Source organism: Sciurus carolinensis, chromosome 2 (genome assembly GCF_902686445.1).
Source record: "Sciurus carolinensis chromosome 2, mSciCar1.2, whole genome shotgun sequence".
Lineage (NCBI taxonomy): Eukaryota > Metazoa > Chordata > Mammalia > Rodentia > Sciuridae > Sciurus > Sciurus carolinensis.
In genome coordinates this window covers 90591335-90617500 of record NC_062214.1, presented here as the reverse complement: position 1 = coordinate 90617500, position 26166 = coordinate 90591335, and the positions used below count along the sequence as shown (strand labels likewise).

Sequence of the window (26166 nt, the reverse complement as noted above, 5' to 3'; positions counted from 1 at the left end):
TCAAGAAAGGTAAGACATTTTATTTTACATACAAAAAAGGGTGCAAACTGAGTCCTTTCCTCCCCAAACCGGGAAAGAGGTATACTTAAAGATCACATTTGTGTTTTCCATGGTGCTCTAGGAAATGGGTCACTCTGAGATAATTATCAGGACCCATTTTCTCCAAAGAAGGCTACTTCCTCTGCAGAGGAGTTTTCCCCAATGGTGTACAAATCTCTCCCGAAGGAACCATTTCAAATACATTTGAAATTGACATTCACGTTTTAAAATACTACAAGTTTCATTTTCACAGCTGAGCTTTGCGACCAGTGCCAGGGTTTATGAAATATTACATATTTTTAAAAAAGTAAAAAAACAAGGCATTTAATAATCATACACTTCCACACATCAATTAAAACTGATTTCCTCAGCTGTTTTATACATTATCTAGTTTAAAAAAAATCACAATCAACATCCCAACATCTTTAAGAGTAGAGTGGGCAAAGATTGAACAAATAATAATATAATAAATTAGAGCATGTAATATCTTCAATGGGAATTGCTGAATCAACATTATTTTCCATGAGGGGGCAGTTTATATTTTTGGTTTCATCTCTTATCTTCTCTGCTGTTACTCTTCTTTCTGCTTGATAACTGGGGCTCATTCCCAGAGCCAGCTTGCTGAGACACTGATTTTAGAAGCTCACTATAGCTTTACCTCTGAGAATACTCAGGAACACAAGGTTCCCAGCAGCCTGGGTTGTGAGACTTTATGAAAGTGAAATGCATACAGATGAGCACACACACACATGCACACACATGCAATCACACCCCCATCGTTAAGTATATTTTTCCCCAAAGAAATGGCTCATCTTTCCTGAGACATTCCTAACAGATTGATAAGCCTTCTAAAAAGCCTTTTGGTGCAAGGGCCTGGGATTTGGTCTGGAGCTCATGAAGAGAACACTGAAAATGTCTCACCTATCCTGAAAGAGAGGTTTGGGGGCAGTCGGGACAGTGGTCCTCTTGATCAGGTACCCCATTCATTACTGTGAATAATCCTCTGCTCTGAGACCTGGAAGGTGGTAATGGCACCAGCAAGTGATGTGAGTAAAAGAGAAAAAAATGAAAGAAATTCTGTCCACACAACTGAGGTTTCTTTGTAACATCAAATTTGGTAATCAAAAAACATGGAGTACATGTTCACTTTTTCCTTTATATGCTGATCTAAAAATACTGGAGCGGATTTCCTGGTTGGTTTTTAAGAGAATATGTCAACTATATTACCTATGTTCAGGGACCTACTTACTATTCTGAATACAATAAGAAACCTATTCTTACACTTTTGCACTTAGGGGCAAAAGGAGTTAGGAAAAATATTTTTAAGATTGCTTATTGGGACTCTCACAATTGGTGGCTAAAACACTGCTCAAAAACTCTACACACTCACAGAAGGGCCATGGTTACTTCTTTTTCTTACTCAGAAACATAAACCAACCTCCTCCCCTCAACAAACAAAACACTCCAACCCAAAGGAATCCCAATTCCTACTAGCCCATCACAGGGAAGATTGGGAGTCGCTGCTATCAACCTCTACATGGGACTTCCCTAGAGTCCGCAAAGCCAAGAACCCGAGATAAGTGCCTGTGACCCATATGGTCAATCCAGACAGGGTACTTAGTTATCCTGGCTCCCTAAGGGTCTCTGGAATTCATCAGCCCACGTTGGGGCAATGATGGCAGTGGCCTAGCAAAGGCAATATTGATTGTATGGCCTTGCAAACTCCCAATCTGAGAAACTTTAGACTTAGTATGGCTCTCACACTGGAGACAACATTGTCAGGGTAACTTAATGGGAATGGAAAACTGGCTTAAATATGAAAATGGAAGAGGTGGCTAGGACACAGTAGGTGTGTGAGTTTGGGAAAGATGCTTAAGAAAGATCAAGTTCCTTTGAGGAGATGCTTTCTAGGCTGCCATTTCTTATTTTTGAGAAATGCAGGCCATGCTTGCTCATGGGGAGGTGGAATGGGATTATATATTTTACATTGACAAAAAGTTAAGGCGAAGTTCATTAGTAACCACTTTTAACATACTGTATATTTCTGACATTAAAAGCAGTTACCAACACTGAAAATCAACACTGAAAAAGCACTACCAGCATACATTTCACTGAACTAAGTTGGAAGTTCCTTTAGAGGTGATGGAAACCCCATTTGGCTACCGGGCAAGGACTATTTCTATGGAGTTCACTGAAAGTAAACAGGAAACTAACACTTCTATTAGAAACCACAGGAACTCTGCTGTCTCCTGCAGCTCACACATTCCCAACTAAAATGCAATTTTAACTGAAGGCTAACCTAGGCACCTGATTTGTACCTTCCTAGACCCTGTTTATACCATTCAGACCCCACGAAGAATGTTAATTAAGGTAGTCATGAAAGCATGCTGGCTGCTGGGACACTCAATCCTCCTTATATTAGCCTGTACAGGAACAAGTGCTGGTCCAGTTACAAGTAGAGGATACTTGGTGGAATCCTGCCTGCTTGGTTTGGTCCACTCAGGCTGCAATGCCTAGGAGAGCTTGAGAGAGCTCCTGGGGACTAAACTCAGGGATGCTTAACTACTGAGCTAAACCCCAAGTCTTCTTGAGACAGGATCTAAGTTACCCAGGCTGGCTTGGAATTTGTGATCCTCCTGGTTCAGCCTCCCAAGTAGCTGTGATTACAGACGTGCACCACAGCACCTGGCTGATAACTCCTAATGTGTTTGTAAGAACAGATGTTCAGTTAGCTTTAAGAGGAAATAACTGCATCAATCCCAAAGAAAATGATCCTCTGGCATCATAGCTGTGAGTAAAATGGAAAAAGTTTAAAAACTATAGAGCAAGTAGACTTGGATAGTGTGGGAGATGGGGAAGAAGTGACCATTCTTTAAGGATCTGGCTGAGGCATAAAGCCAAACTGTAGAACAGGTAGGGCTGGAACTGATGATCAAATTGTTTCTTGGTTATGCAGTTTTTGTTTTGGTTTGTTTTTCTTAGGGAATAATAGAATCTCTCAGGTCTGGGACCACCTTGGAGTCATAGCCTTGGAAGGATCACCATTACCCTGCATGCTAAAGGGATCTGGGGCTCTTCAGAAACCAAATATCTAAGAGATTTGTGGGGGTTTGGAGGGTGAGAACAGTGCATTAGGAAGCCCCCACCACCACCACCAACTGCTCAGGTTCAACCCCTCAAGAGCTAGCCTATAAAAAATCTTAAGACAAAAAAAAGCTACAGACCCAGCTGTAAGGCAGCCTGCCCTACAGCCAAGCTGTTTTGTGGAAGCGGGGTCCGGGAGGCACTTTGTGGGATACAGTGTGCCCAGATCTCCAGGCTTTGCCACTATTTCCCCTGCCCTCCCTTGAGAGGTAAGGCATTTCTATACAGGGGTGAAGAAGTTAAATTTTCTGTACAGGAAGTTAGAGTTACTCAAATACCAAATGAGAGACTAAATTTTAGTGATGGGCTTTAACCATTAGGTAATGGCAAGGAAGTATACCCCAATATTCAAAATCTTTGTGGGGAAAGGGTATGACTGCCTTGCCCTGACACTCAGTATCGTATATAGTAACATTTCTTTTAGAGAAATGGGAGATTACAATCTTTACATAAATCAAGCACATTTGAAGCCAGTGAAATGTTACTCACTAGCCAAGATCCAATGGAAGAAGTGAAGCCCAATAACTGATTCATGTGAATGCTCTCTCTGCTCCACACAAGGTACATAAAGGGACTTGTCAGGAAATCCCAACTACCAGAAAGTATCCCTAAAACTTCCAGTCCAAAAGACAGCCCCTACACCTCAAGCCAGAGGTGAAGATTTCTGTGGTTTGCGCCACAAACCACCAGACTAAGTCATCAGCCATTGTTCTGCATGGTTAGGTCTTTACTCCCAGATACAAGACCACTTTCCCTGATGTAAATTATACTTTCTCTTCTGTCACATCTGGAATGAGAAGTCATTATTTGGAAAAGCCACTAAATGTGAATGAACTCTAATATGAGAAGATTAACTCCACACATTAATTTTTCAACCAGAGGATGAGGAACCTAGAAGCTTGTTGGTTATATGTCATGCGACTGGACTATGGTGGGAAGTGGAGGGTGTACTGGGGAATACCCGCTTAGATGCATGGCCATCTTATCTGGAAGGAGTCTACATCCCATTGAGAATATAATTTCGACATTTCACTTCAGGCCCCCTTTCCCTGGAATTTACCAGCACCAAATCTCCTATTCACTGTAGCCCCATGTGCTGAGTTCTACGCCTGCTGTTGTGGACCTGCTCAAAGAAAAACTTCATGGGCTTGGTTTCTGATAAGGCAGTCCAGACTAAATACTACAATGCAGCCACTGGGGCAGACAGGGCACACTGTCATTTGCTTTCCCTGGCCCTATGATGCCACATCCTGAGGCTTCTCTGGCATTTGGAAGGCAGGTTCATTGTCCTCTTTTTGTCCACTAGTGGCAATATGGTGGTGGTTGTTTAATCACTAATCCTGTCCCCCAAGTCACCAAAAAGTCACATGGCTATAGTAGGAAGTCCCTGGCAGTGGAGGAAACAGACATTTCAGATATTTTTTTGTTAAGCATCTCCTTCTCTGGGATGAGCTGTCTCCTGGTCACAGTCTGACTTGGCTGCTCATTCCATGTGGAGAGCTAGGATTTCAAACTGCAGTCTGATTAGATAAAGAGGCTCTGGTAGGGACATTCTTCAGCAGCTGAGAAGATGAATAAAATTCAAGTATGTTTTCTTGCAAACCTGAGTATTCACTCAGAATGACATAGAGTTTGGCTTCTCTTCTGGGTGCTGCAGATCAAACTCTTTCCATTGAGAATGTCCTCTGGACCCACATTCTCTCTGAATGGCTTGGCTGGGTCCATCCCCCTCAAAACAGAAAAAAGTTAAAACCCCCAATATAACCAGACACAATATGCATCTGCCACGTTTTTTTTTTTTCGTTTGTTTGTTTAAAAAAAATTAAAAGTGCAATAAAGTCAGTTTTCTTTCCTTTGCTCAGAACAATTTGCATGTCCTGCTACTGCCTGGAGAAAGGAATTTGCTTGTCAAAAAAGCTAAGAACACCAACACACAGGGACAGTAGACTGCAGATTTCTCACAGCTTGTGTCCTACAGTGTAATTTCATAGGAGGGAGGGAGGAAGAAACCTGAACCCTAGGGCCAGCTGGGTTGTAGGTTGCCCAGAGGGAAAGGAAGCCATACTGCCAGACGCACCTGAGAAGTGGAGAAGATGCTTCTCAGCCCAGGCTGCCATCTTCCTGTTACCTTCTTGGCCACACCCCCAGCCTCCTGAGCTCTTATTACAGACAGAGCATTTAGCTCACTAGCTTTTATGCTGGAGAGGGTTGAGGGTGGGGCAAGAACCGGGGTAAAGTAGAAGGGGAGGGAAGAGAATAGTAGTCCTTGAGTTTTTGTGAATGACACCTTCACTGTAAACAATGGGAAGGAGAGTCAACCAAGTAGCCCCAAGGGCAAGTAGTGGAGGAGCAGCAGCTCTGGGACCTGCTCAGAGCCTCAGGCAGGAGGGGACAGCAACTGACCCACTGGTCCCTGGCTGCCCCACACTGGCTTCTTCCAGGGGCATCTGTTTTCTTCTTTTTGGTTTGGATCTCCACCCTCCCCTACAGGGGAGTCCCTTCCAATGAGAAATGGCAGGAGCTGCAGGTGCAATCGAGTCAGAGTCCCCAAGGTCTGAGGACTCCTAGGAGGCACTGGTCACTTATGGCGCTGAGCAGTCTTCTTCCTTTTCCTCTTAAAGAAACAGCAGCACCTGGAGCACAAGGAACATTGCAAATCAGTGCTAGTGGCTTGCAGTTTCCAGCAGACCTCTGCCTGCTTCTGCTTCCTGCAGAGTGGGGTTTTCCCCTCTGGTATCCACCCACAGGGCCACCCATCATCTACAGTGTACCCACTGGAGGCAGGAGGCAGTGTCTGCCAGGAAAGCCAAAGGAAATAGCTGCTTAACTTTTTTTGCCCAACATAACCATCCATATGTTATAGGTTAGGCAGGGCTGAAACATGCATTTTTGGAAGGAGGATAAAGACAGCTTCTTTCCTAGTCTAAAACTCAACCCAGATGCCTCATCTTTGTCTAGAACAAGGCGGGGGGTCCTCAGGGCTGCATAAAATTAACCCTCACTCTCTGCTCCTTGATATTGAGGGAAAATCATTTAATGCAACTCACTAGCTGGTAGGCAAGAAAGTTAAACTAAGGCAAATAAACCCCATAGAAGGTATGGAGTTCTGGGAGAAAAGGATTAATGATTCTCTCACCCCCAACTCCTGTCCCCATTTAGATGCCTGGCACAAGCAGAAGACCTGACTCAAACAAAAACTGTGAACCCCCATTTCCTGAGACCAGCACAGCTCCCTTTTCATTCTGAGGGACCAATGCCCCAACCTATGAGCTGAGACACAGGAGGTTCTCTGGCTGCTGGTTACTCCTTAGGTAGCTTCCTGACACTACTGCTGGCTGTGTCAGATATAGTTATGAACTAACCTTGTTTAGGGTAGAGGTTGGGGCCTACTCCCTTCATGCCATCTCCTGGGGGAACAGCTATGCTTCTGGCACCTCCCTAAGCTTGAGTATCCCTTCCTCACTCCAGCTTTGAATTAGGAAGCATTGCTCTTGCTTGGGCAATCCAGAGTAGGGTGATGAGGGCTATGCTGGTGGCAAAAGATTATGCTCTCTCCAGGGAACTGACACATGGGAAATGAGAATGTGAGGGGCAGAAGGCAGTGAATGAGTCAATGATGCCAGATGATGGAGGGGAGTGAAGTTTGAACTGTAGCTCAGACTTGCTGGATCCTTGAAAGAAAAGCTTTTCTGAGAAAACTACCTTTAAGTCTCTTGCTTAATCCTTCTAGGATAAATGCTAAGAATATTCATATGGAAATACAGAACTACTGCTCTCTTCCCATACCTCTGAGTTTTCCACACTAGTTAAGATTACCTCTTGTTTTAGTTATATTTTGTGATATCACTACATCTGATGGACTTATTAAAACCTTGAAGACCCAGTGACTCAGGAGGCGGAGGCAGGAGGATTGCAAGTTAAAAGCCAGCTTCAAGAGCTTAGTAAAGCTCTAAGCAACTTAGCAAGAGCCTGTCTCAAAATTTAAAAAAATAGAAAGGGCTGGGGATGTGGCTCAGGCATTAAGCACCCCTGGGTTCAATCCCTGGTACCAAAAATACAAAACAAAGCAATCTCAGAGAAAGTTCCTTAGAAGGCAAAAATAAATATTTACACAGAAAATGATGTGCTTTAACCATATCTGAATCAATCAAATTTGCAAATTTTGGAGAGCTTGTTAAGTTTTCTTTAAGCATAACAATGACATCTTGAAGTACCATTAATGGGACAGAAGAATGAATCAGACATAACTTTCCTATGTTCATACATGAATATCCAATCAGTATAACTCCAGGTCATGTTCAACAATAAGAATGGGATCTTCCATGTAAGTATAATATGTCAAAATACATTCTATTGTCATGTATAACTAAAAAGAACAAATTTTTTAAAAAAGAGATTTTCCTATGGAAAAAAATATACCACTAATGGGTGTGAGTATAATTACTAACCAAAGTATTATATAGATTTGAGCACAGAATAAATTCTTCTAAATAAAAATGATCAATACTTCTGATTGCTTAACATAGTCTTCAGTGGGAACCCTGAGGAAGAATTCAAGAAAAAAAAAATGGTCTTGTTCTGTGTATGTGTGCACATGTGTGTGTGTGTGTTTGTGTATGTATTAGAGTTGGACACTTTCCAAGTTGAATGTCCAGCAATATTTAAGGAGGCAAAGTTCATCTCATGGGATCCCTAATAGTTCAATAGTGTTACCTGTTCCTTTTTAACCATGATTTTCATAGGTATTATTAACTTTTAAGTTAATTTTTATTCTTATTCTTTTTGGAGGATGCTAAGATGATGATTTTGTGTTTTTGAATAAAAGGAGTTTTCAAGTGTGGTGGTGCACACCTAATAATCCCAGCAACGGAGGAGAGTGATACAGGAGGATCCCAACTTCAAAGCCAGCCTCAGGAACTTAGTGAGACCCTATCTTAAAATTGAAAAAAAAAAAAAAAAAAAGGACTGGGGATATAGCTCACTGGTAAAGTATCCCTAGATTTAGCTCCCAGTATAAAATAAACGAACGACCAAACATAAAAATAAATAAAAGGAAATCAAAAAATGTTTGAAATACTGGTCCATTTCAAACTGTACTATAACTTCTCTTTTACCTCTTCTGAAGCAAGTCAAGCAAATTAATATCTGTTTACTGGAATACCACAACCTGACATGCAGTGCCCAATCAAATGATTGGAGGAGCATCATGAACTATCCTTCAGAGGAACTATTAATATTTTAAATTTAAAGCCCTAGATTAATTTTTACTTAGTTATTATAGTTAAAGCTTCAGCAGTAACACAAGCTATGAACAATTCTACACAAGAGGAAGCAGGCCCCGCAATCTGCTCTTTAATTGTTTGGTTTCTGTGGTGTTAACTAGCAAGAGGACCCATTAAACTAGGCTGGATTCCAGACCAAGTCCACTGACTGACTTCATACTAGTGTGTTACTCTCAGAAGAAAATCAGGACAGGTGAGCAATTCCTATCATGTCTTAGGTTCCTTTCCAGTTGATTCTTTGATTATTTGAATAACCGGACATGCTAGAGCAAAAATTGATCCAAGACTCCAAGGAGCCATCAGGCACTCTTCCTGCAGGTCTCCGACTCACTATCCCTTTCACATCACTCTGTTATTGTTTCCTGCTCTTTCCCTTCAGCTCCTCCCTTGCTATGTTTCTCTTTTCTGCCATACTTGCACATTCTTCCTTTCTTCTAAAACTTGGCTTGAGTTCTGCAAGTATTCCTTGACCATTCAGAGTGATTTCTTGGCCCCTTTAGGCTTCTAGGAATGATAATGTAAGCGTACTAGAGAATTCCTTGTTATTTTACCTAATATCAAGTCTTATCTCATCTCTGGTAAGCACTCTGGGCAGACCTTGAGATGCCTTAGAGTTCCAAGTACAGGTTTTTTCTTTTTGGTACCAGGGACTGAACCCAGGGGTGCTTGACCTCTGAGTCACATCCTCAGCCCTTTTTAATATTTTATTTAGAGACAGGGTCTTGTTGAGTTGCTTAAGGACTCACTAAGTTGCTGAGGCTGGTTTTGAACTTGCAACTCTCCTGCTTCAGCTTCCTGAACTCCTGGGATTACAGGTGTGCCCCACCATACCCAGCCCAAGTACAGGTTTTGATGAGCACAAGAGGACTGCAATAATTTTCAACCAGGATCATGTGACTGACATCTCACAGAAAAAATATAGACCACAACAATGTCAGATTACACAGACACATATTTGCAAAATGAATAGGCCAAATGTGCTCTTTGAAACCATAAGACTACAAATCCTACCTCCATAAAACCCAGCTGTTATCTTTAATACACTCCTGTCCCTAGGGAAAGTCCTGTAGGCAATTGGGCCTAGAACGGTTAGGGATCAGAAACTAGTGCCCAACCCAGTCACTGAAGAAAACAGAAATGAGTCCAGCAGGCTGTTTTCACAGTGTAGAATATGACCCAATGCATGAAGGCAATTTGGAAGAGTTTCAATTCCAGACTGCAACAGACCAACAAGTTCAGGAGCACCTGGAAGGTCACAAGCATGGTCTAGGAAGAGAGCTATGGAGGGGCCCTATCTTGTAGTAATAATGTTTGTCACCACTATGAACGCTTTAGGGCTTCTATTTCCATATATACCCTCTGATGTTGCTAAGAAAGCATTGAAGAAGATTTCTCTGGGAGTAAATGAGACAGGTTCCAATATCTCCATCAGCTGAGCCAGCCCTTGGTCTACTATACTCTCATAGGAATAAAGAGAGACAGTAAACAAAAAACAAACAAAACAACCCCCAAAACAACAACAAAATGTCCATCTCCCCCTAAGGAGTTCGGGTTTTTTGAGATTCCCACTCTACAGATGGAAGACTTCACTAAATAAAAAAGATTTTCTTTTTCCAGAGCAATCAATTTCCAGATTAGAAACCAAGTTGCAGAATGTGAGATTATCTGGCAACAATACTAATCCTTGCGACTGGCAAGGAAACAACTGATACCTAAACAACTGCTATCTTAACCTTTTTACCTATCTCTCTTCCTTTAATAATTCTGGCCATATTATTTTGGGAGAAAATTTACTTGGCCAAAAATAAAAAGAACAACAATTTTGGATAATGTGTAATGTTATTTTGAAGGAGGTGGCAGAGAAAAATGAGGTAGGTATAAAAAGAAAGAAGGAACAGATTAATTCCTGGATATAGGTCTGCCCCATCCCCACTTTGTGGATCTAGTTCCCCAGTCTGGGTTATTAAGGTACAAGGAGGCATATGGAAGCCATCTATGTTTCCTAAGGCGTTTTGTTTGGCTTTGCCAATCCCAGCCTAGTCTGGTCCACTCCCCTTACATGTGGACTGGAGAGAGGGACTCACCACAGGTTGAGCATTTTCAGGCAGCTACAGAGTATGTAAAGAGAAAAACACAGAAAGGAAGAAAGAAAGAAAGAGAGATATTAGTCCACAGAGATGAGATGGAAGCGACTCCCTGTGAGCCATGCAAACATGCAGTATGTGTCTGTGTTTAGTTTCCTCCTGTTGAGGTAGGCTGAGTAGACCACTTTGTTTCCACATTAAAGTGGAGGGGGCAGGAGCCTGTCAGAAGCATCAAAGTGGGAGGTGGATCTCAGGGGAAAGGCAAAACAAAAGAATTGGTAGGAGCCCCAGGATGGCCTTTTCGGGGCAACTTTCAGGAAGGCTGCAGGGGAAAGAGCAAATGACCCTTGCCTGTAAAAACTCAGTCAAGCATGAAGGCTGAGCCATTTGGTTCCCACACAAGGTCTTCCTGTACAATGTTAGCTAACCTCTCCTGTACTCTGAGGGAAAAAGAAGTCCCTCGCTTTCTACAAGTCCAACACACCTGACCAAAGCTGCTAGCAGTTAACTCTTGCTTTAAAGAGGGAGAAAAGGTTTAAGAGACACTTACTTTGTCTTATCAGATGGACCAGAGGGAGGATGGTCACTGCTCTGGGCATAACTGCCAGAGAAGTGCCTAAACCTACTCATTAATTCTCAGGAGAAATAAGGTTTATAATTATTAAGTCACAGCTGAAGTCTAGATAACCTGGAATTCCTATGTACTTTCTATAACAAAAAATCAACTTAAAAGCTGCTTGCCCTCCCCACCCTTCCAACCATACTTAAACAAGGACATGTATCCTGCAGCCACAGAAAAAAGAACACCAAATGTTCATTTTGCTCACAGAACAAAAACCAAAATCCTATCTTTCCATCTTTACAGAAAACAAGTTGGATGAGGAACCCAAAATCAAAAGCTTGAAAGTGAAGGTTTCAGTCTCCCAGTACCCGAATTGAATCTTTTTTTTTTTTTAATGTTGTTTAGTTGTTGATAGACCTTTATTTTATTTATTTATATGCAGTGCTGAGAATCGAATCCAGTGCCTCACACATGCTAGGCAAGTGTCCTACCACTGAGTTGCAACCCCCACCTCTGAGTTGAATCTTAATATAGGCAATAGTCTCCCTTATCCCAACAAACAGGTTGCATGAACAAATGGCATCCCAGCTGCGTGCAATGAGGGGTTGTTCAAGACACCTCATGCTTCTCTAGCTGTGACTTCTTCCCATGAAAATGATCAAGCAAGTGAACACATGGCTACCCTGTCCCTGCCCCACTACCCGCAGAGGGCAAAGAATAACAACATATGGCTGGGCCCTGACAGTTCCCTACACAAGATGGATTGGTAGCACATAAAATCACTAGGGAAATCAGCACACAAAATACCCTATGCCATAAGCTTTTGGACAACTGGTCAAATACAATGGTTCCCCTTCTGATTTCTACACCTTTCAGAAGGCCCAAACCCGGAGCTGGTGGCAAAGATGCACAGTTGCTAAAAGGAAAGACTTTAAACTCTTTATAGTCTAGAATTTAGATTATACCACAACAGAATACACCAAACTGAACTCTATGTGAATGGCCCCCTATCTTACACACAAGACACAAACACCATACTCACATACACAATTACTGTATACATTTACCAAAATGAAATGAGATGAATGGGTTAAGAAAATAAACCTGTATCGGGCATATCATAAGACTAAAAGTCCATTTAATCTTTGTATTCAAAGTATAATATTAAATCCAGAGCAGAACTTCTACAAAGCAACAGCCACAAATGTGAACTAGGAGGGGTGATCTAAATATGGCTATCTTTCAAGATCAGACCATGCCTGATGTAGTGGTTCCTAACCTTGGTTGCACATTAGAACTACCTGAACTTTTAAATTTTTTGATGCTCAGGCCAGAATCCAATAAATCAAGTCAGAATCTCTGGAGCCAGACTCAAGCATCTGTATTTTCTAACATGCCCCAGGTGACTCCAAAGTGCAGTCAAGGTTGAAAGCCCAGAGGGTAGGAATACCTTAATATTTATTGAGGAGAATGGAAGAAAAATTGAGTATTAAAACACTGCCAAAGTTCCTGATATGTTTCCTTACTAAAAATGGTCTGCTGGCATAACCCTCTCAGACAAAAGGGAAAGTGGCAGAAATGGTGCTTTTGCAGCAGAACAAGCAATTATTTCACCTTCCATCCCAGAATTTAAGAGTGTAAACACATACCATGCAGAGAGCACCAACGGGCTGGTGATAAGGCCCAAGACATAAACATGCAAGAGAAGCAGAAAAAGGTATGAGGGTAACTGCCTCACCTTCTTGGGATTAGGGTCACTTCCTTTCCTTTCCAAAACTCTCAATCACAGGTGCAAACTATTTTTCTTGCCTGATTTATTTAGTCTCTCTTGAGTCCAGAATCATTTGAGAGAAAATAAAAAGGTCCTGAAACCCTCGTTCCAGGACTGTACACCCAGAGTTGTTGGCCAACAACCAGAAATTTAATGCTGTTGAGCACGGCTCATGGTTTAGCAGGTTTTTTTTCCCTTATAGGGAACAAGAAACTCTAGGACTTCCAGAGGCCCATGGCTACTATCTGTTGTAGCCCTTACAACATAATTCTTTTAGTTCATTATGCCCTTTGCACCAAGTGGACTAGAAAAATGTGACTATTGTCCCAGAAATCACAGCTAAAGAAGGGCAGCAGCAGCCTTAAGGTAGCATGCAAAAAACAAAATGATCAAAGGAAGAAAGCTATGGACACTAGCATGAAGAATCCAAGTCTGAGATGAGCAGTACACAGAGAGGAGGAGACAGAAAAGATTTTCAACCCACGACTCAAGAATCCCCTTGAAATATGAACGTACTTAGCTTCCTCCACTACCTCCACCTCGGCATGAGCTGTAATCGGTGCATTGGAGTGCGCTCCTGTGGGGTCATCAACATTCAGCTCTCCATTGGTTGAGCTAACCACCTGAAACAGAAAGACAGATTGTGACATGCACCATGGCAGTATGAACCTCCTGCCAGTACCAGAGTGGGTCACTAAGGGAGATTAGGTCTCTAGCTTAAGCTAGAGTCAGGTAGTGTCTAGAATGCTTGTTTTCCTGGGTTAGCAGGCCAAGTGTCCTAATTCAAGGAAGGTTCCCAGACCCATATCATGTGAGAACACTAAAGTCAATCATATAATGATAATAATTACTTTCACACTGAGTGCTACTTTGTGTCAGGCTCTCCCTTACATTTTACGTGTGTGTGTAAATTTTGTTTGGTGCTGGGGATCAAATCAGGGCCTGTGCATTTTAGATAAGCACTCTACCATGAGATATATCCCATTCTGTGTGTGTGTAAAATTAATCCTCACAAAAATCCTAGGAAACAGGTAATATTACTTTCTTTTTATAAATAGATGGAAATGCTAAGGAACAACTTTAACTAAAGGTTAAGTTAGGGTTTGTGGACCTCCATGAAAAAACTCTGTCCTAAATATACATTCTTTCATATTCTTTCATACATATAGTACTTTATCATATTAAAAATAACTGCACAGCTGGTTTCTAATGGTAAAACCACTTTGCTCCCTTGACCATGGTGGGTAAATTGTACTCCTCTGTTTATTATGCTATAGTCATATAGACTCAATAATGATGGTTTAAAAAAAATTCTGAAAAGGAAATTAAAAGTGGTCACCAGAAACTATGAACAATCACACTTTCCTTCAGAAATTTCTTCATGGCTTTGACCACTGGTTTGAAGTTACTTGAATAACAAGACTGCCACATCCCCTCTGGTGAGAGGGAAAAACGGTAAGGAAACACTTTCCCTTAGAAAACCAGTCTTATTTCAACGACCTTTATTTCAGGTTCACTGTCATCCCAGTTCTCACTGATGGTCCCCGAACTGTAAATGAAGGCTCTCACTCCTGTCATCTGGTTAATGTGGACCCGATCAGGCTTCTCTTGCTTGTGCAGCTGCTTCTGCCACCTGGTTTCATTTCCAGCACATGATTCCTGTTTATGTGGGTGCTGGGGAGTGGGAAAAGGGACCCCGCTGGACAAACCACTCTGCTGTTAAAGACCTTGGCTGAAACATGGGAGAGAACCACAAAATAGGATAAATGGTTCAGATATCATATGCCCTATTTGAGAATGTTCTTACAGGTTGATGTGAGAATTATACAAGAAATGTATGAGACAGTGTTGGGTACAATACCTGGTATAAAATAATGGAGGCTGCACAGCACAGGAAGAAAGAAATGGGTTCTGGAGTTAGTCAGCCTTGGGTTTGAACCTTAGCTCTAGCACTTACTTGCTGCTGATCCTTGGGCAAGGTCCTTGACCTTTCTATGCCTGAGTGTTCTAGTCTGTAAGTGGGGAAACAATATTGCTTATTACCTAATGGGGTCATAGTGACTAATCCATATAAAGTACTTGGCCTAGTGCCTTAACACATGGTAACGGCTCACTAAATGTTCATTTTACTGTTCTCCTCCCTCCATAAATGTTTACATATTATTTTGTTTTGTTGCAGTACTATGGATTGAACATAGAGCCTTGCACATGTCAGGCAATACTCTACCACTGAGCTATATCCTCAATCTTTTAAAAATTAATTTTGAGACAGGGTTTCACTTAGTTGCCCAGGCTGATCTTGAACTTGTGATCTTCCTGCCTCAGCCTCACAAATAGCTGGGATTATTCAGGAGTGTGCCACTATGCCTAGATCTTAAATGTTTAATATCATTATTTTTGTAGTACTGGGGATTGAACACAGGGCCTCCTGCATGCTGATTAAGTACTCTATCACTGAGCTACGTCCCCAGCCTAAAAATGTTTATTCATTCCTATCTTTAGCTTTGGGGTGCTTACTAGCAGCTGATCCAGAAAAATTTCCTGAATTTCACATGTCTTACACTTTCTAATTTCTCTTCCCTATGAATTTAGTCCATAATCAAATTTCTTGGGTGATCAAAGGAATAAGAGGTTATTTCCCTTTTACGTAAAGAAGGTAGGAGGAAATAGTTGGTATAGCAGCCTTTGGGGCAGAAAGAATGAATACTACCTATCAGCAATTTACAGTCACCATTATTTCTAAACCAGAATAATTACTGCTCTTACATAAGATTTTTTTTAAATTAAAATAATGCTGTTACAGAATTATTGTTACAGAAAAAAACTACGCTGGATCCAAGTTTGAGGCCAGCCTCAGAAACCTAGAGCGACCCTCAGCAACTTAGTGAGACCCTATCTCAAAATAAAAGAATAATAAAAAGGGTTGGAGATATATCTCAATGGTAGAGCTCCCCTGGGTTCAATCCCCAGTACCAAAAAAAACCAAAAACAAACAAGAAATAAAAACAACCCCAAAAAACTCCTACAACATTAAATGTGGACTTGTGTGAGGGAGATGCAAATTTCTGCTAGAAATTAAATTTAGCATCTCTGATTAGCAGACAACCTGACTATATGTATAATCATCTGGCAATGATATAATAAATACCATACAGCAAAAGTATTATTGTCCCTTCTTTTTTTTTAAACACTGGTGACTGCCTTAGATTAAAAGGGATTAGAAGACCAAAGGATTGAAGGAGACTGAAGAGGCCTAACAACCCATGCAATGTGTGCACCTTGTTTAGAACCTGAAAACTATAATATTAATTTTGGGGACAAGTGGAATTGGGGGAAATGTGATGTAGATTATGGGATTATTACTTTTCTTAGAAATGGCAATGGTGTTATTGACTACCTGAGAAAATATCTTTGTTCTTAGGAAATGCAGGCTGAAGTATAGGGGGTAAGATGTAATGATTTCTGCAACTTATTTTCAAATAAGTAGGCAAGCATACATAGAGACTTAAAGCAAATGTGGCAAAATCCTAACAATTTGTTAATCTAGTTCAAAATCACAGCTTTCCTGTGGATTTGAAAACTTCAAGATAAAAACTGGAAAAAAGTCAGGTGTGGTGGCAACACCTGTAAGCCCAGTGGCTCAGGAGGCTGAGGCAGGAGGATTGTGAGTTCAAAACCAATCTTGGCAACTTAGCAAGGCCCTGTCTCTAAATAAAATATTAAAAAAGATCTGGGGAATATGGCTCAGTGGTTAAGGCCCCTGGGTTCAATCCCCGATTAGAGGGGTGGGTGGTTGGGGGGACACCTGGAGGAAAAAAACCAGCAAAAATAAAAACAGGAGAGAGGGTTTACAGAGTAGAGAACCACAGAAATACTCTAACACTATACTATATTTGCTCAGTTCTACATTTGCTTCTGGTGGATCCCTTATGACTACACATTATTGTTAAACACAGTAAATTCATGTAGCACAAGGGTTAACAGAGAAATCATAGTTTCTTGAAGAACAATTGAAGAACTAGACAAGATGTTATATAAAAGTCTTGGTTTCTACCACCATGAATGAAGTAGTAATTAGCATCACACAGAGAAATACCTGGTGACATTGGGTCATGCCTGTTCACAGCATTTCACATGTCTTATACTTCCTAATTTCTCTTCCCTATAAATTACTACTCAGTCTACAATCAAAGTTCTTGGGTGATCAACAGAAGAAGGGGTATTTCCAGTTTACAAACTGACATCTTGCCTGTATCAATGAGCATCTGGCCTCAAATAATCAGGCACAAATGGGAACCTTTTCACCAGTTTTCTGCCCTTAAACTTAACTGCACTAAAACAAGCCTGGGGAATCAATGGCTATGAACCCAGGCCCTTACAGCATTCACTTAATTATTTCAAGTTGAAGATACTTTGTCAAACCACTGAACTGTTGTCTGGATGTGCAGTGGAACCCTAGTAAGACAGAGAACTGGACTGGAGGCCCAGCTCTACCATCGACATCTTCGGTGAGCCTTATTTTCTAATTCTGTAAGAAAGCAAATAGCCTCAGCCCTGTTTACACCACAAATACCATGGCAGTTAAATACAATGACATCTAGTAAACAGAGCTGAAAAACCGTAAAGACCCTTATGAATGCAATAAATTATTCATATATTTTTTCTTTTTTGGAGATGGGGGTCTCACTATGTTGCCCAGGCTGGCATCAAACTCCTGGGCTAATGCAGTCCTCCTGCCGGAAGCTATTTTACAGATGTGTGTCATGGTGACTGGCCCGAACTACTAATAATTTAAATGCCATTGCCACTATTTTTCTAATTTTTGGTCTACCTTCATTAAAAAATAAGATTTACTTGCATACCTAGAATATTACATTATAATCACTATTTCATTACAATCACTAGTATTATTAATCCCGCATTCCTCTGGCTATATTACACAAAATCAAAGTAATATCTTATAGGATTATCTATGAGAAAGACTAAGATGAAGCATTATTTTGCCCTTCACTACTGCTTCTTTTTCCTTTTTGTATTGGGGAACGAACCCAAGGGAGCTTTAACACTGAGCTAAGTCTCTAGCACCTTTTATTTTTTATTTTGAGACAGGGTCTCACTAAGTTGTTAAGGCTGGCCTTGAACTTGCAATCATCCTGCTTCAGCCTCCTGAGTCACTAGGATTACATGCAGGTACCACTGCACCCAGCTGACTTTTACTTCTTCTTTTTTTTTTATTTTTAAATTTTTTTTTAGATGTGGATGGGCCTTTATTTTATTTTTTTATTTATTTATATGTGGTGCTGAAGATCAAACCCAGGGCATCACACATGCCAGGCAAGTGCTCTACCACTGAGCCACAACCCCAGCCCCTTTTACTTCTTAATATTGGTAATATTCCTTGAAGGAGTCCCCAAAATTTGAGTTATTAGTTCCATTTTTCAAAATGTTACTGTGAGGAAAAATCAGAGTTGTGTACCAAAATAGATAATACTTTAGCTGATGTGTCATTCTTAAGTTGCAAGTCCTTTGGTCTTAGGTGATCTCAAGAAATTTCATGTAGCTATACACACACACACACACACACACACACACACAAAATACATTTTATTTATTTATTTAATTATTTTTTGATAATGGGAATTGAACCCAGGGGCACTTAACTACTGAGGCACAGCCCCAGCCCTTTTTTCTCTTGATATAGGTCTCCCTAAATTGCCCAGGGACTCACTAAGTTCCTATATATTTTAATTTAAACAACTTTAATTTTTTGAAAAGAGAAAAATACATTGTCTTCTTCAAATCTGGTCTTCAGGTAGAATATTTGTGGCAATACTGTTAGGATGAGAACCAGTGGGTCTGCCCATTAAATAGATTGGAACAGGAGTGTCCATGAGCTTTATGAGAACAAACTCTTCTCAGCTTGGGATTCTGCACTCCTTCTCAGGGTAAGGGTATCCTGCAGGTTCTCCATCAGGCTAAGTATGTTTTCATGATATTACCTCTAGAAAGTGAGAAAACTCAGAAATATCTGGACATCTGTTGTGTCAGAAAGGTATTGCTAATTTGATTTGTGAAAAGTAGAGCCTTTTATGTGTTTTTTAAAAAGCTGGAGCTAAAACTGGTATAAGCCAAAAAAATCAAGATATAATGAGGAACAGAACTCTGCAGAATATTAGGTAAATGGTGCAAGTGTCTGTCCTCCATCCAAATGCTAAGGAAGCTGGCAGAACTTAGTTTACAGGAAGATAAAGTCTGCATTTTTCAAAAGTGCTGCCAGAGATACTCTAATTGGGCTCAAATTTTTAATCAAAGGATATCTCCCAGATAGAGAGTAGAAACACTGTCCGAATGAGAACCCCTGTGTTCTAGGACACATCTCTAACAGATTATATGCCTATGAGGTGATTTCCACATATGCCCCCTGACCCCCCCCCCCTTTTTTTTTTTTTTTTTTTTTTTTTTTTTTTTTTTTTTAGTACTGGGGACCTGAACTCAAGGATTTGCACAGGCTAGGCAAGCTCTCTACCATTGGGCTACATTCCCTGTCTTTTTTATTTTGAGATAGGGTCTCACTAAGTTGCCCAGGTTGGTCTCAAACTTTCAGTCCTTCTGCCTTAGTCTCCTGACTGGTATTACAGGTGTGCACCACTGTGATCAGCTATGGCTTATACTTTTCCCTACTCTACATTGTTTCTTTTCTTTGTATATACATTAGTACACGGATAATCCCCTGACTTCCCATAATACCCAAAGATCTCTCTTTCAACTGTATGGAAATAATTGTTTAGTTAATGTTGACCTGATGAGCATTTAGCTGCTTTTAATATACTGATATTATAAAGAAGCTGGCAATAAAGATTCTAGAACTGCTCTGTTCAATATAATAGCTATTTGCCACATGTGATATCTATGCACCTAAAATAGGGCTAATACAAATTGAGATTCCTATAAAAGTAAAATACTAGATCTCAAAGACTCAGTTAAAAAAAAAAGTAAAACATTTCCTTAGTATTTCTTATTGACTACATGTAGATATTACTAAAATTTGTTTCACCTGTTTCTTTTTTAATGTGGTTACTATAAAATTTAAAATCATAAATGTGATTCATTTTATTTGGACAGTTTTATTCCAGAACATACATTTTTAGTTATTTGTACATTTCTGAAGTACATTTATGTGAAACTGGATTCACTGGCTCTAAAGGGTAGATAACACACACACACACACACACACACACACACTTTATTAGTTATATATTTTTTTATCAGTTTTATCAGTACATAAACAAATATTTTTAGGAAGACTGTTGGGGAAAATAGTAGTCTCTTCCCCCCACCCCCCGATTCTACCATTTCCCCTTCTTTACAGCTGATGTCTTTCTTAAATACATATCTTCAAATAACATATATTTTGATTTTTCATTTTTAGGCATTACATTCACAAGTATAGCTTTTCCATCATTCTATTATCTTAATACATTTTATACTGCAATTTTGGCTACATCAATTCCTAAGTGTTTACATTGTGGCTATTAAGAGCTATTTATAACTGAGCTATGGAGTATACCAAGGTTATCTTTTCTTCTGTGTATAAATTTCTTTTTTTAAATTAATAATTATCTTTTAAAATTATTTTTACTTAGCTCTTTACATATTAATTGCTGATCACTAATTTTACCCAAACTCCTATTGATTGTAGTGCTGGGGACCAATCCCAAGGCCTGTACATGCTAGGCAAATGCTCTATCATTGAAGTATACCATCAGATCTCTGTTATTCATTTAAATAGCTTCTTTCACAATATTCTGACATTATCAGTATTCTAGCCATTTGAGAGCAAAAACTGCTCTCAAAGTCTCCTGACAACCTCTGGTGCAGGCTGCCCTTTTCTACTGGCATTCAGCTGTCACCCCAGGATATCCTAACTTTATCATAATACTGGGAATTTCCTTTGAGTATCCTCTTGTAGCTTCATGAGAAGTAAAATGTTTGATAGCACCGATGTTTTAAAATATCTTTGTGAGGGGTGGTGGTACATGCCTATAATCTCAGCGACTCAGAAGGCTGAGACAGGAGGATTACAAGTTTGAGGCCAGCAGCCTCAGCAACTTAGCAAGGTTCTAAGGAACTTAATGAGACCCTGTCTCAAATTTAAAAACTGAAAAAAGCTGGGGATATAGTCCAGTGATAAAGCATCACTGGGTTAAATCCCCAGTACCAAAAGAGAAAAAATTAAAAACAAACAAACAAAAAGCCCCCAAACATCTTCATGCACCAGACTGATAGTTTGGCTGAGTGTAGAATTTCTAGGTTGGAAACAATTTTCCCTCAGATTTTTGTAGGCATCATTCATTGTCTTGTAGCTTCAAAGCTATAGTAATTCCTGGACTTTTCTTTGTATATGACTTTTCTCTCTGAAAGCTTAAAGAATCTTCTCTTTGTCCTCAGTGTTCTGAAATTTCACAATGATGCATCTTTATAATTCTATTATCCATTAGGCTGGGTTCTCTGAAAACAAATCTAGGAATTATTTTGCTAATGATTTCCTCCCTTCACTTTCTCTGTTCTCTTTCTGAAATTCCTACACTTAGAATCGGATATCTTAGGTTCTCCTCAAATCTTAATCTATTTTTTTTTCCTATTTTTCATCTCTTTCTCTGTTCTACTTTCTCAGAGACTTCTTCAACCTTATATTACAATCTAAGGAGTTTTAAATTTTTATTATGTTTTTAATTTCCAAGAGCTCTTTTTTTCCCACATTTTTAAAAAAACAATGCTGCTGTTGTTTGCTTTAGTCTCTTTCTTATTAAACACTTTCTTTCGAAGTCTGATAACTCTTGATTATCTACTCATTTTAAAAGTAGGGGGAGGCACACTAATTGGCACTTTGAGAACATAGATAGGACTTGACATATATGAATTATACTATGGGATGACCTGGTTGGCCATTTCAATGAGGAAACAATGCTGTCAGTATCCTTAGATGTTTTCTTTAGTGATGGTTAGTTTTCTTAGAGCATATTCTTTCAATTTCTTGCCTGAGGCTATGGTATAGCTCAGTGATAGAGAGCTTTCCTAGCATGCAGGAAAGCCTGGGTTTTTTTTTTTTTTGGGGGGTGCTGGGGTTCGAACCCAGGGCCTTGTGCTTACAAGGCAAGTACTCTACCGACTGAGCTATCTCCCCAGTCCCAAGCCTGGGTTTTTGATCCACAGTACCACAAAATGTAAAACAATAAATAAATGACAAAATTCTAAAAAAATGTTTTGCCTGGAAGGTACAAACCTGGATATTGGCTTTCTGAAACATTAAAATGGGAAAGCAGGCAGGAAGTATGCACACATTTACTTAATCTCCCTCTTCTCAGTACAGTACCTTGTCTACAAAGGTACCTTGTATCTCTTAGTTTAGAGACCCTCTCTTTTGCCCTTTCTAGAGAATAAATCTTTGATTTTTGCTGTGGGGGGAAGAGCATCGAGGGATACGTGAATTCTTAAACAGACTTTCCTCACTTTAGTACAACCTCTCTGCCCTACCTTCACCTACAGACAGCGAATTCCTGTGTCTTTGGGGAAATTTCCCAGTGTCAACGGGCTAATTTTCAGCATTTCCCTCCACTGGTTCAGGAATCAATTTTCTTCATCTATTTTAAAATTTTTATTCTTTTTAGCTATGATACAACATCAGGATATACCTTAACATAAACACAAACACATGTAACCCAACTCTCTCTAATTCACTTCCCAGCACTTCCCACCTGACCCCCAGGATTCAATTTTCTTGGGACTCCTAAGTCATTTAATAATTGCTCATCTGCTTTGAAAGTTCCAATATGTTGTTGCCCTCTTTTCTGTGTTCTCCATCTTTATATGGACTTACGCATTTAAAAAAAAAAAATTCTTGGGCTGGGGTTGTAGTTCAGTGGTAGAGCACTTGTCCTAGCATGTGTGAGGCACTGGGTTCAATCCTCAGCACCACATAAAAATAAATAAATAAAATAAAGGTATTGTGTCCATCTACAACTAAAAATATTTTTAAAAAATTACTTTGCCATTGTTTCAGGAGAAGGTGAAAGGAAATAAGAACTATGTGTTCAATCTATCAATTTTACCTAGACATTCCTAGGACTTCTTTCCTTCAAGCCCCACTTGAGGTCTTTACAGGGCTAAAGGTATCTCCTAGCTTTCTGTGAGAAACAAGATCTTTCACTGAATCACTCCTTGTAAAAGCATATTCTAGAAGATCAAGACTATCCAGATGCATTTCTGCATGCAAAGATTCACTTGTAACTTCACTGGTGATATCACTTACCAGTACAAGAAAAATATTAAAAATAAAAGATTAAAAATAAAATAGTACACAAAAAGTTAAAAGATGCAAGATGTTTTTGGTATTAAACAGGGAAGATACTCTCAAACTAGCCCAAATGAAATTGGAAGTAATTTTCTAAGACCACACATATTCCAGGGAGAAAAAAGGAAAAATCCAACATCCTGGGTACCTACTCCAAACAAAGTGACTTATGCCAATCAGCATTCTCAGCTTATCATGTGCTAAAGCACATATCTTCATGGAATGAGATATACATGCAGTCCTCTAGTCCTCTATCCAAACATATGTCAAGTCTTTACAGTTCACAGACATGACATGAACACATTACTATTTTGATGTTATTGCTATAGTTTATCAGGTTGTAGGACTAGGTTATCTCAGTATCAGAAATCAAACATATTTTTTAGTCAGTAACAAGATGAAGCAATTATCTCAACAAATGACTCTTATTCAAGTCCACCAAGACAAAAAATCAGCACACAGATATTGAGTTAACTGTAGAAGCAGCTCCAACTTGCTCTTAAGTGTCAATTTTAAAGGAATCCAAGTTTCAGAAGAAAGCCAACATTCTACCAGCCAAGCTGGGAATGCCAGGAAAAGGCAATAAAGGCAGTTAAGTACCTGCACTGATCCCCCATGGCGGTCTGCAGCCAAGTGAGACGTCAGGTATGAGGTATTGGTCTGCCGGCTGGGCTGGATTTCCCATTCTCCTCGGCGCTCTGACGATGCAGTCTGCTCAGGCATTAGGAAGCATGAGAGCAAGATATGGAAGGAAAGGTGAAGCAACAGCAAGCATAAACAAAATCAAGAACATTAGTGCCCCTGTAGGTTTTGGTTTTGTTTTGGATTTTAAACTAACCAATGCTGCAAAGCACTGAGAAAAAGTTAGCATGGCTACATTATTTCAGCCTGATGAGCCAATACACAAGACTATATATAGCACACCATCCTCATCCAGACACAAAAAACCAGTAATGACCAAAAGCAGGGAGGGAAAGGGGGATAGTCAAAAGCTGGAATCACCTTTTAGCTTCCATATTAGTAAAATTTAAGTAGGCCACTGAGCAGACCAATTTCAGAATTTTAAGATTGTTGAACAAAGGAAGACTCATACTTACAAATCATTTCACTGACTAAAGATCTGTACAGACAGTAGTCACTAAGGAAATCCCTGGATTAGGAATCAAGAATAATATGCCTTTTCCTTAAATAGGGAACCTACTACTCTCAACATTAACTTCCACGAGACTTCCTACTAAGATAAAAGGAGCAGTGACAGAAATATGCTTTTTTATCTAAAAGAATGAACAAATTATCTTTTCAAAAGCAGATTCATATGTCAAGAATAAATGATGGGGAGATAAAAAGTCTTGATTGTTTTCTGGTTCCCCTAGTTAACAGCCTCAAGTTTGAAATTAGAAAAAGTTTACATGAATACTATGAATTATTTTCTTCTAGAAAACAAAAGGCAGATCTTTTCTCAGCAAAAGAGGGGGCCTCCAGTTAAAAACCTCTTTGGATTCCGCTTTCACCTTTGCTGTCATTCAGGCTCTCTTCATTCCTTCTTTACCTGTTTTTTAGATCTCATACTATTCTGATCTTGCTCATATGTGATTTTTGTTCTGAAGAATCTGTTTAGGTGCCTCTTCCCCTGCACCAGATGGCTGAGGAGGTGTTAACATCATCATGCTCAGCTGTAACAGTCCTAAGGCTCTACAAAAATGAAAAATGAGTAGTTGAAGAGGCAGCAAAGAGGGATTAATAAATCAAGTTTTAATTGCTGCTGATATAAACAACAGCAGGGGCTGGGATATGCTATTGCTGCTCTCTATGAAAACCAGTAAGGATCCTATAAATCTTAGAAATGTTTGTAACTATAAATATATTCTATAGAAAAGAAAAGGAAGAGTAAGAAAGCATTGATTTGAGGCTTTTTTTTACTCTTTGCTGTAGGACTTCACTGATGAGAGTTGCTTAAAGCTCATCCATAAGTCACCTAAAAGGCATTTCCCATAAAGCAGGTACAACTTACTCATCATTATTAATGGAAATGAAGTCACATGGGTAGCAGCACTACAAAGGATGCTGACCACGTTTTCTCTGATATTCCTTGGGGAATGAGCAGATTCTCTAAGAAGGTGGCTGTTATTAACTTGCTTGCTATATAATCTTACAGAAGAGGGGTTTGGTTTTATACTGCTATTCTTATTAGAGAGAATAAAAAATACCCCAAACGTCACCACCATCCCTATTCTTTCCTCTTCTTCTTCTCTTTTTTCCTTTACAGTAACGGGGTTTGAATTCAGAGGCAGTCTACCACTAAGCTACATCCCCTACACACAATCCCTTTCTTTTTTTTTTTAACTTTGAGGCAAGGTCTTGCCAAATTGCTCAGATGAGGCTGGAACTTGTGATCCTCCTGCCTGAGCCTCTTGAGTAGCTGGGATTACAGGTCTGAGCCAACACAACCATCTTACTTTCATTTCTTCTGCCAACAGATATTCAGGTATTTCATTTTCCAAAATGATACTGTGGTATATGACATAATCATACTATTTTATAAATTTACTAATGGTATCTATACTCTTATACCACTTAATTTATTCTGACTTCTACTAAATATTCAAGAATATACCCATTCTTTTAATATTAGAAGTAATACCTATAACTAATATCTATTAGATTTTCTGGGACATTTGTGTGTGTGTGTGTAATATTTAAGTAGAATATTTAAGCTTCTACACTATTGTATAAACACTGTCAGTTCTCCAAAAATTTAAATGCTTTTAAAAATCCATACAAGTCACTTAGTATTCTTTTGAGCTTGATACATATTCAATTTAATTACTTCTCTCTCATGATTATGCTCTGTTTTTTGCATATTTTTAGGCAGATAATATTGAAAACTGCTGAGAACGACATTCATATACATTCTGTGAGTGTGGGTGTGTGGA

The 26166-nt window shown here is 39.6% G+C and overlaps 1 protein-coding gene across 8 annotated transcripts in view; it reads right to left on the bottom strand.

The window, feature by feature from the left end:
* The window catches only part of Csnk1g1 (casein kinase 1 gamma 1), a 165441-nt gene continuing 139275 nt past the window's right edge, over positions 1 to 26166 (bottom strand). For 2 of the 8 annotated variants that reach the window (XM_047535731.1, XM_047535725.1), the window contains 4 exons: positions 23834 to 23944; positions 13399 to 13505; positions 10550 to 10573; positions 1 to 5816 (listed from right to left, as the gene is read on the bottom strand). In XM_047535731.1, coding sequence (XP_047391687.1) covers positions 5762 to 5816; positions 10550 to 10573; positions 13399 to 13505; positions 23834 to 23944 — 297 coding nt within the window. In that variant the 3' untranslated portion in view covers positions 1 to 5761. The other 6 variants (XM_047535758.1, XM_047535740.1, XM_047535767.1 and 3 more) reach the window with 6 other exon arrangements.